Source organism: Haliotis rubra, unplaced genomic scaffold (assembly GCF_003918875.1).
Source record: "Haliotis rubra isolate DU_JTF1 unplaced genomic scaffold, ASM391887v1 Scf17, whole genome shotgun sequence".
Classification (NCBI taxonomy): domain Eukaryota; kingdom Metazoa; phylum Mollusca; class Gastropoda; order Lepetellida; family Haliotidae; genus Haliotis; species Haliotis rubra.
Genome location: NW_025765669.1, coordinates 101242 through 113082, shown reverse-complemented (window position 1 = coordinate 113082; position 11841 = coordinate 101242). Strand labels below are relative to the sequence as shown.

General features: G+C 39.3%; 1 protein-coding gene across 2 annotated transcripts; it reads right to left on the bottom strand.

The window, feature by feature from the left end:
- LOC124272441 lies at positions 1-6041 on the bottom strand. Of its 2 annotated transcripts, none has more exons than XM_046707611.1 (2): positions 5823-6041; positions 1-2425 (listed from the first exon to the last, which is right to left on the bottom strand). In XM_046707611.1, the coding sequence occupies exons 1-2, from the start codon at positions 5858-5860 to the stop codon at positions 1216-1218; spliced, it is 1248 nt and encodes a 415-aa protein (XP_046563567.1). In that variant the 5' UTR covers positions 5861-6041; the 3' UTR covers positions 1-1215. The 2 variants fall into 2 exon arrangements, with proteins under 2 accessions (XP_046563567.1, XP_046563568.1); XM_046707612.1 differs by lacking the exon at positions 5823-6041 and adding an exon at positions 5726-5816.
- Between the last annotated feature and the right edge of the window lie 5800 nt (positions 6042-11841).

Below are 11841 nucleotides of genomic sequence, written 5' to 3'. Positions count from 1 at the left end.
TGAAAAAATAGACTTTATTTCGGCCAATGCACACATGTATATAAAATATACAAAATATTATCAATTATTATCAATTATCATACATATATATATATATATATATAAGAAGTATAAATCACCGATCATAAATTGAATGTCAATAACGGTCTTAACCGGAAAACACTCAAATTATATTATAAACATCATTTAGGATATGAAAGACAAATCATAAAATTATCAAGAAAACTATGCATCGCTGAAGTTGACAAGGAGGGAATAACGTTATGTAATACCGTTAACTTCCATTCTTGAGGAGGGATGGGGAGGTGGGATAAGCTTCACAATTGTTTTTTGGTATGATATGAATGATATGAATTGTTATGATATGCAATGACCTGTTATCTTACAGCGGAGAAGAACAGTGAGTTGTGTTTTACGCCGCTTTCAACACCATCCTATCCACATTTCACCCACCATTGTTCGAAACAGAACCTATACTTCGGCGTGACGCGCGAATGTTTTACCATATTTGGCTATCCCACCTCACACTTTCTCCGCCCCCACACTATTTCCGCAAGTTGCAGACTGAGTGTTAGAGACTATCGGGATATTAACATCACACAATGTTAACGGATATTCATCTCCAACAAAGGATTGTTACGCTGCATGTAACACGTACGCTCTGTGGTGAACAGGAATTATCTCTTTGTAGTAATATGAAGTATATCAGAGCATCACTTAAAATGTTATTTGCGCACGTCAGTGTTAACGTATGTTCAAAGTTATGTTACATATGTGAAAATATCAAACACAAAATGAAATTGAAAATACACAAGCACCATAGCAAAATAGAATAAAATATTTCCTAGTTCCCAAATTATGTACATAAAAAGGAGCCCAGATATTTTCTTCATTTTCCGGAAACTGGGGTAATCTAGACTTGCCACATATTCTAGACTCGGGCTGCATTTGGTATAATTGTTTCATTGTCTGTATGGCAGACTAGTTGCCTTAATGACCAACACAGACCAATAGAACAATATAGTGATTGTCACGTTACATTTTACAGTTCTTACTCTTCCACACCTTAATGAATGCTGGGTTTCGACAAAAAATAAACGTGAGCAAAAATGCATCCTTGCCGAACACCCCTTCCCAAAGTCAATGGTCCACAGTGTTTGCCCTGCCAAGGAAGACATTTACTGGAGGATTATGACGATAATGAAGACAGATTTGTTACCTGTCTATTCGACTATCCATGCATGCTTTCAGCTCGTACATTATGTGGGGCAAAATGTTGCCTTTATCCACTTCCGAGACTAGCGTGAACAGTAAGAAACCGTCATTACCGAACACGTTCTGTAACGATGTTGCATCTTCCTTATCCATTTTCAGACCATGCCTTCCATAAAACGACTTCTGATTGGCGAAGGACATGACCTTCATAAACGAGTAGTATTTGTACAACCCAAATATTGACAGAAGAACCAACCAAACAATAAGAACTGGCGTCAGAATCTGAAGCAATTCGCTTGCGGGGAGAAGACAAGTTGTTGATACCCACTTAGGCGTGGACCTGCTAATGACTTGAAACTGACAGAAGGCATTTGACGGAAACACAGTCATGCTTTGGTTATGCAGGGCTGACATTAACGTCATGGGGTTCAAGGTGAAGGCTTCTTTGGCACTGACCCCTGGTATGAAGGTCAAGGTCACCGGAATTAGGAATGGAATTAGAGGTCTCAAAACGTGCATTAAAAGAATGTTCTTGTAAAAACTGCCATGGCAAGATCTTAGGAAGAATTTCATGTCTCCAACCAACTGATCCACGCATCTTTGTCGTGACACCGTTGTGGAATCTGCTCCGGCGTACGTGAAAGTATTCATCATACACAGAATGTCCTTCTCAACCGATGTACATACCCATACAAGTTTAGGTACCGATAACAGTATCGCAACAGCTATCAAAATGACAGCGTAAGCGTTATATAAAATCAGCTTTGATCTCAAAATATCGTATTCATTTACGGAATTCGAATAAAGTCCTTTACCGCTTGTTACGACTTCCACGTGAAGCTTGTGTTGCTTGGTAATCGAGGAATGTTTGAATTCTTGAGATTTTGATTTGGACATCTCTGAAATGGAACCATCGTTATTTGATATCTCTCTCTTCAACGCTTTGACGTCAGCTTGTACAACGTCATGGTGCGCGGTAACGTCATCCAATGGCTCAGCACCGGGTCGCTCAGAGTTGGGAACAATAGCTTCTTGGTTGACGAAGAATGCCTGCGTCAAGCAGACCATGTTTGTATAGTTGCACTGGGCGTATGTGAATCCCCGCGGACACCTGCAGGAAGGGGGCTGTGTCACCTGGAGACCAAGGATGAAGAGTGCCATCAGTAGAAATACTGCCGCTGTAGAGTCGAGGATACGGGTCTGGAAATACCTGGAAAAGAAAATGTAATGTTAGTGTATTTACTGGAGGACAGCTTAATATAGTAGTCATCTTCTATAGCGCAGTCTCGAAACACCAAGTGATTGCTCGCGCCGCTTAATCAGAATCTGATTATTATTACCCCGGATAACCCAAGGTAGAAGGTTATAGTCACAGGCTTTATCCGACGAGGTACCCAATTTCTGTTGGGTGTAGAGAGGCAATTTTGAACAAACTCGCTTGCCTAAGGTGAGACCACATGTATCACATGTGCTTCGTTGTGGGGCAGGACTGAAGTCTGATTTGTGCCACCACGTTGGTATCGTTTAAACTTTATTACAGTAAAATCGCGTTGGGGGACAACAGAAATAGGATAACATTTTAGCCATCTAGTGATTCCAACTTGTACATTCTATATATGATATTCAACAAAACAACAAAACAGCAAAATCCCAAAGTCAAACCCAAAACCAAAACAAAGAACCTCTGGCAATCGAAAGAGTGTAGATTTTACGGCGCTTCAATGAACCTTCAGCTTTGCACATTGTATTGTTCTTCAGAAATCAGGTAATTCTATCATTCTGCCTGGGCAGCGGTAAAATATTTACTTTGTTGAACATAATTGAATATGTATACAATAATATATATATGTTTGATGTTTGATTATAAACGTGCGCTTACAAAGGGCATTTACTCTTCGTTGTCTGGCAACTGATTTGAGTTGTCACATCACACACCCATAACTAATATCATTGTATAATACTATGATACCCAAACAAATTATGATATATTGGTGTTTTGATTGTGTATTTGGTTGGTGAATTATTTGTTTGTTGTTGTATTCCTGCTACATGACGGAATGTCTGTAAATAATTGAATCTGGACCAGTCAATGTAGTGATGCATCATGAGCATTCATCCTTCTCAACCGGGTCAGCGAGACTGGACATTAGATCCCGTTAGTCAGCTCTTACGGCAAACATGGGTTTCTCAAGATCAACTAAACCGGATCTTCACGGGTACTACAGTACAGGCCTTAAGCTGGTTTTATAGTGCTAGCCCACTGAGATACCATGCCGCAGTAGTCAAGCATGAATACCCCACTCAGACACATTCTACTGACTCAGGGCCGACCAATCCTTGTTGTAACCATTAATGCCGAGCGCTAGACAGGGATCGACAAGTACCATATTTTAACGTCTTTTGGTATGACGAAGCCGGGGATCGAACCCACGACGTTCCGCATGAATTTACAGCGAACTATTATATATACTGGATTCAGTGGTGATCCCATGCAATGCATAGCATTTCGTTTTGAGTCGATAGATGTTGACTAAAGAAGAGAAATTCCGAAACATTTAAAACATCAGTTTGATTAAGGCAATGCAAATATTGAGACATACTTTAAAACAACAACTAATCCTCATTGCAAACTAAAGACTGAGAGACAAGTCGGTTTAAATAAACCCAAACACGTTTGAAATACAATCTGAACCAATTAAACACAATGTATGCGCTGTCACATGGAAACAGAACCATGACAACCGTCTTCCTGCCGTAAACGTGTTGATACCCGAATAGGATTCTTAAACCATGTACAACAAAGACGGAGGAAGCATGTTGAGTAACAGTCGCATGCATCAACACGTTTAAAACATTCTTTGTTCCCTCTAACAGAGAAATAGACGTATTTCGTTACACAGTAAGATCCGCTGATAAAATACATGTATACAATAACTATTTTGAAGTAATTGGTGTGCAATGATTTAACAGAAACAAAGACCAAAATAACGTTGAGCTCGTTTAAGATACAACTCATGAACATGCCAATATTGTATATCAAATATAACCCCATGTCATTTGAATGAAGCTAACAATGACTCAACGGGGGAAATATAACGCGGACATTCCAAACCCTTTTCCACGAATTTGACACCAGTCCTATTTGGATTAATATATAATTTTATTCTTGACATGATATTTAGCAGTTTCTTCCACTGCTGAGATCACCGTGGAGCAACGTCTTGTGACCGATTTTATCTGCAATGAACAGTTTTCCCAATATGGTGAATTATTTCCCAAAATCAAACCAATAAAACATAAGTAACTCTTTTCAACATCTTAGATGCATACAATTGTTTTCTTTACATTCCATATTGCCTGACCATTTAAGAAAATGAAGATGTAAAAGCACATCGCTAATTAGTGTGTTGTTTTTTTGTCTGAAGAACAAAGGCAATCACCACTGGATCATAAGAAATTAAAATATATATTGGCTTACTTGTAATCTTCATTTAAAAATGGTTAAAAAATCTGAAAAAATATAATTAATGAATAATGAGCGAGTGCTTCATTGCAGCTAAACACTGCAGCGATTCTTAGAATCGATAACCGGATATAAAGGGGTTATCGAGAATCCACAGAGCCGAGGTGGTATTGCAGGGACGTCTAAAGTAACATCGTTTAAAACGATGTATCGAAATATTGGAGTTTGTGTTAACAAGGTTTTACTTTAGGTGTTGAGTACTTTCATGTCACCTATGTTGCAATAAATGAACTGTGTCGTCCTGGTACTGTTTTGTGAAGGAATGCATTTATATCATTCTACTCATAACAGAAAGTATTATCACACAAGCAGATGTGTTTAAGCACAAGCAGGATATATGGCTTCTAGTATAACAAGCCAAACTCCTCATCCAGCTCCGCCCCAGCCAACATCCCCCCTACACCTCACCCAGCTGGTAGCATGCTTCCTCTTCACTGACCATGCTTGGGATATACAGTCCACAATTTCGAAAAAACTCTATTTACTGCGATACTGATCCGGGTTATCTATAAAACATAAGGCGATTGATGCGCGGAATATGATTTAGTTCATGTTTTTGTGGGGAAACACTGAAAATTATCGCTTACATATTTCCACATTCCTTAGCCAATATTAACCCACATTTAATTATCCACTATAATTTGTAAACATCGTAAGAGTTTTTAATTATACTTGTGCTCGTTATTTATTTGGTGTTTCATTTTATTTAAATGTGTTATTTTAAAATGCAAGCATAATGCCAAACAATGCTTTTTTGAAAGGGGCAATCTGAAATGAATTCCGTGTCTACATCACTTTGCGGTTACAATATAGAATGGTTCTGGTCGTACCCCAGTTCTGGTCGCTACACGCGTTTCCAACCGCATATGTATCGCGGCACCGCGCATATTTCATATTGATACCTCGTATTGATAACACACACACATGCACATCATCGTGATATACGTCAGACATTGCAGTTGTAAAGAATTCTTAAAATAAACTCACATTTTTGTTGTAACGCAACACCAAGCCGACACAAACTAGCTGTGCTCTTCAGACGCCCTGCAATGGGCGAGTAAAGTATAGCATGGCAGAAACTTACCCCTCACGTGTGGGGATCCCCCGGATTATGTAGGCCATTTCACGAGTGATAGCGTTGTGCCTTAAATAGACATTGCTTCATGAGTGAGCTTGCCTCGGCCTAATGTAATATAGTAATGTCCTGATTATTGATAAGACATAAAAACGTTGCACACGATTTGCATACAATGGGGACTTTCCAGGAAACTACTGTTTTCAGTAAAAGTCAGCGATACCATGCATTCACACTTATGTCTTTGTCTGGAAATGACGAGAATATCAAACATGTTTATCTCAGACCTATGCGTGTATGAATGTGTATCAGCAAATCATAATGGGCTGTACGCATGTACCTGTTCCTTTGAAGTGTAATATTCTACCTGGTACATTCATACCATATTTCCATATAAACATGTGATAATATTGAATCAAACAGAATGTTTGATCAAAAATGTTTTTAATTCTTACTTTCGTTTGAGAGACATTGTTAAGAGACAACAGGTTTACGCCATACGCCATGGTTCTGTATATTATCTGGTTTCATTCACCGTACTGAGTACGTGAGTGAGTGAGTTTTACGCTGCACTCAGCAATATTCCAGCTATATGGCGGCGGTCTGTAAATAGTTGACTTGGGACCTCACAAGCCAGTGATCAACAGCATGAGCATCGATCTATCCAATGGGGATACGATGACATGTGTCAACCAAGTCAGCCTGCCTGGCCACCCGATCCCGTTTGTCGCCTCTTACTACAAGCATGGGTGAGTGTACAGGTAGAATATTACACTTCAAAGGAAAGGGTACATGCTGCAGTTGTAATCATATATTTTAAGTTCCATTTTGTGAATAAGAATAAATGTTTAAAGTATTTGATGTATAAGCGGTTCACCTGGGGGTTACCGAAGATCGATTATAACCCGGATCTTCATGGGTCTTCTCCATACTGAATTCACAGTGTATTAACTGTTGAGTACAATTATATTAACAAAGATGTTAAAAGCAACATACCCGCACTGTTATATATGTTAGCAGGGGCGGATACAGCTTTTGAGAAGGGGTGGGGTTGGGGGTGGGGGTGGGGGTGGGGTGCACACTATTGAGAAGAGGAGGGATGCACACTTCATTTTCACCCGAGTTTCAATGGTCATTTAATAAACTTTCAGGACAAAAGGTAGGGTGCGCACCCTGCACCCCATCTGGATCCGCCTATGGTTAGGCTGTTTTTACAATGTCTCATGATAAAGACACATAAAAACTATTGATCAATCCTAAATTCTTGGGGAATCACACTTCCTAATGTAATAAACGTGAAATAATAATTCCATGGTCATATTATCGATATATTATTGTGTTGGACCCGTTAGCTGAGGCAATAAAGCTCTGCACCTGTAGCACGTGCATTATGTAACGTATGCATTGAGCTTCGGGTACCATTTGAAAGTAAATTTTATTATTGGGTAACACGGTGTGCAATCTGTAGCCTATCCGAGCCATGTCCATGCTGGAGAGATGTATTTACACCTTATACTTGAGTGAGTGAGTGAGTTGAGTTTTAAGCCGCACTCAGCAATATTCCAGCTATATGGCGGCGGTCTGTAAATAATCGAGTCTGGACCAGACAATCCAGTGATCAACAGCATGAGTATCGATCTGCGCAATTGGCCTTATACTTGAGACCAGTGAAGATCCGGATTAGAATTGGTCTTCTCCAACCCATGCTTGTCGTAATATGCAACTTACGGGATTGGGTGGTCAGGCTCACTTGACTTGGTTGACACATGCCATCGTATCCCAATTGATCGATGTTCATGCTGTTGATAACTGGATTGTCTGGTCCAGATTCGATTATTTACAGACCACCTCCATATATCTGGAATATTACCAACCAACCAACCTTACACTCGAATACGTTATCCGCTTATCTCGACATTGCCAAGGATGCAGCTCTGCTCAGATACCTGCACCTATTATATTAATAATAAAATGATGAATAGAATAAAAATAAAAATATTTAACACTTGGTTTCAGCTGTTTGTTTGCTTTAAACAACCTGACAACCGCTTTTAATCGCAATCAAAATTTAAACGTCAGTGTCAAGATGATGTCGAGTGGTGGTGTCAGGGATGAAAGATTAGAGTAAACTACGGTTAAAACGAACTAAGCCACTAACTGAGTGAGTGAGTATGGTTTTACGCCGTTTTTAGCAATATTCCAGCAATATCGCGGCGGGGGACACCAGAAATGGGCTTCACACATTGTACCCATGTGGGGAATCGAACCCGGGTCTTCGGCATGACGAGCGAACGCTTTAACCACTGGGCTACCCCACCGTCCCAACGGCTACGTAAATCATTGAACAAAGTGGTGTGTGCGCCAACTCACGGCCTCCCTTCCAATGGAGATACCACGCCTGTTACAATGTAACAGTGTTCAAAGTTTTCAAATGCCAACCTAAATCATTCCAACACAACGTGCACAATATCCAACCTGTAAATGCACAAATTCCGTAAACATTCTTGCATTAAAACGTGAAACAACAGTACGGTGGAAGAGTGTTTATTGTCTACAGTAAGGAAACAGAAGTTTAAGACATGTATTGACAGAGTCGAGGTGAACGTACATGTATCCTAAAATGAAGATTGGCATATTTTGTATGATTCTTACATTAAGTATTTAACCTATCTACTTTATATGAATATAAACAAATCGGACATATTCCTTTACATAAATCGTTTGTGAAATGTCCTTTTGTAAATTATCATTTTTGGTACAATTTCAATGTCATTACAATGACAATAAAAACGATGTTTCAACACAAAAAACAGTAATTGCTTAACATGTGATTACCATTTTATCCAATTGGATATCAAACATTGGGCATAGATAGCATTTTTATGAAAATCTGAATACATTTCTTGTGATAATTATGAAATAATTCATATATACCACATTTACCTATCGCAGTAGTATTAGAAACATAATATCCAACACCTAAAACGTATTTACAGAATTTGATATGAAAATATTCGACATATTCAGTAAAACATATAAAGAGTAAAACAGGTTTAATCTGGGTTTCCAAAATCTTGAATAAAACAAAAGGAAGGTTATTGTAGCAATCACTGGAGTGTCGGGAACATACTCGATGATGTACAAACCACCTCATACAGTCAGCACTAACACTGAGCAATATATAGTGTAATTAACCCGCCATTCAGGGTTACACAACAACAATTAATTTCCCATTTACTTCAATAGTGACGTTAATTTTAAAAAGAATCTAAGAAACCAACAGCTATTAAATGTACATGTGTGCACAGTCTGACGAATTAAAGAAGCATTACACAATATATAAAATAATCACCTCGGCCAGCTTCTTTTCGAAGTACAGGAATATAACCAGATCAACCCCAGTTCCGCACAAACTGTCAACCGCTTGACAGTAATTGTGTTTACATTCATGTAAAGAAAACACTACAAGATATTAAAATAAATATGATCAGTTCTAGTGCAGTGGCTTAGGGTGAAAATAGATACTTGGCGGACTAAAGCATGAAACTTTGCATAGTGCTGGGAAATATCATGATAAAACATATTTTTTTGGGGTGCCCGATTTTTGGGGGCCACTTTCCGAAAAATTCAAGATGGCGTCCAAGATGGCCGCCAAAACTCATGGATTTCCAATTTTAACACTATATGACTTTTCCCCCGCTGGATTATAGCAGAAAACCTTGCACAATGCTTGGGAACGTAATGATAAAACATATTGTTTGGGTGTGCCCGGTTTTATGGGCCAATTTTCCGAAAAATCCAAGATGGCGTCCAAGATGGCCTCCTAAAAGCAAGGATTTCCAATTCTAACACTATTGTGACTTTACCCCGCAGGATTGAAGCAGAAGACCTTGCACAGTGCTAGGGAACATCGTGATAAAGCATATTTTTGGGGTGTGCTCGAATGTTTGGGCCTATTTTCCCCAAAATCCAAGATGGCCGCCAAAAATCAAAGAGTGCTGAAGCCCACCCAGAATGGTCGTCGACTATTAAAAAATATTCATTTGTTGCAATATGTGAGATATATTCGCCGTTCAAAGGGCTATTCTAATACTTTCAATAAATATAACAAACAAGATTTATGTGTAGTAGTAAAATATATAATTCATCATCCAAGTAATGAAAAAGTTACTATTTTGATCAGTCACGTGACACCAATTTGTCAAACATCGATCTCTGTGATTCTGAAGTCTCCTTTAACAGTTCCCATTGAAGTTACAGAGCGATGTGCACAGAAGTTGAGAAGATTTACAAATGCACTTCTTTGAGCATAGAGGTTGAGACTTGCAGCCACATTTGATAATGTTGTTGATAATGGTACCAGCGAAAACCTATTTCTATAGACACTATTTCAAGCTCTTCCAAACCTACACTTCCAGGCAGTTGTATAGTTCCTGCAGTAGCCTGCAATGTGGAGAGAGTTAATGTGCCTATAACTCATCATCAAGTCGAAGACAAGATCACCAAAGCTAAGAAGAATCTTGGATCAAGCACTGCATTGGACTTCTTGCTGAAGAACATTTGGAAAAGGTTGAGTTGCCTGGTGCATTTCATGCTTCTCGTCAATCCCAGGAACAGGTTGCAGCAGGAATAAGTTCTCTTCTTCCTCTTCTTTAAGGACAAAGCCGCAAGTCTTGCCATGGTTAGGCATGGTATGTCTATTATCAAGACAGTCACAGAAAATTGCAATCCAGGACAACTCCCAGTCATGGATATACCCCAACCACATTTTGCGCTAGCAAAATATGTTCAGTGGAGATGGCCTAATGTGTTTGGTGAAGTTGTGTACTCTATCAAGCTTGGAGGTCTTCACATTGAAATAGCCTTATGGAAAATGGTTGGAGACTTGTTTGAAGATTCTGGATGGACTTCAGCACCAACAGAAGCGGGTATTGCCCAAGTGGAACAGCTGAATCTTTCATTTCAGCGTCTCATGTCCCATTCCAACATTCAAATACTGAGATTTGATTCTTCATCTCGAGACAACGATACCAATCTGTGTGAGGTCCCATCGCGAAAGAACATGTCTCTGTACATCCAGGTAATGGAACAACTTGTCCCTTGGTTCTTTGCTCTTGATCACACCAACTATGCACGCAGGCTGTCAGTTTACATCAGAGATATGAAAGCCTTTCCTATTGACAGAAGAGAGTCCATTCACAGAGGTTTGGTTTTCCCCCAAACATCAAACACATTTGCTGCCATGCATTTGGATCAAGCTCATGAGCAAAACAGCAAAGTTGTAAAACACTCAGGTGGTGCAGTTGCATTAACAGAAAATGTTGCCTTAACTAGATGGATGATATTTGGACCAGAACAAGTAATAATTCTGCAAGAGTTTGAGAAGGTGGATACTAGAAGCAATGAACAAGATTTTGCTACACCGCAGACATTTAAGACTCAAGTCAACCACTTATGTGGCACAGTTGCTTCGATGGGAAATCCCTTTATGGAAGAGTCTCCGGAACTGATGACCCTTGATGATCATCAATGTGTTGGTGAAGCTGTCGTAGCATCTATGAAATCAATGGAGAAGACAGGAAAATACAAATATGAGAAGTTTGTAAAGGACAGAGTCAATTCACAACCCCATTAAGAAAAATCACCTTTTCAAGCCACCACAAACAAACCCTCAGTCTAAATCATACAGCAAACGAATGACCTGAAAAATGGCTACAGTCTCTTCAGTCAGATGTTCATTGATTGCCAGGTACGTCAACCTAATTTAAACCGATTCTTTTCTCATGAAAACCACCCGTGGCCACCATCCATATCAATTCATGGAAAACTTCATTTACCAAACTGCAAATCAGAGCTCTTAGATTGTCTTGCATCACCTGGTTATGACTCTGCTCGAGACAACACGAGAAAAGCGAAGAAACGCAGTAGAAGAAAAGTTTCCCGTCATACTAGACTACCAATGATCTTTGCAGCTTTTCTAAAAGAATCAAAGGACAAAGAAGAACTATTTGCATTCATAGCAGATGAT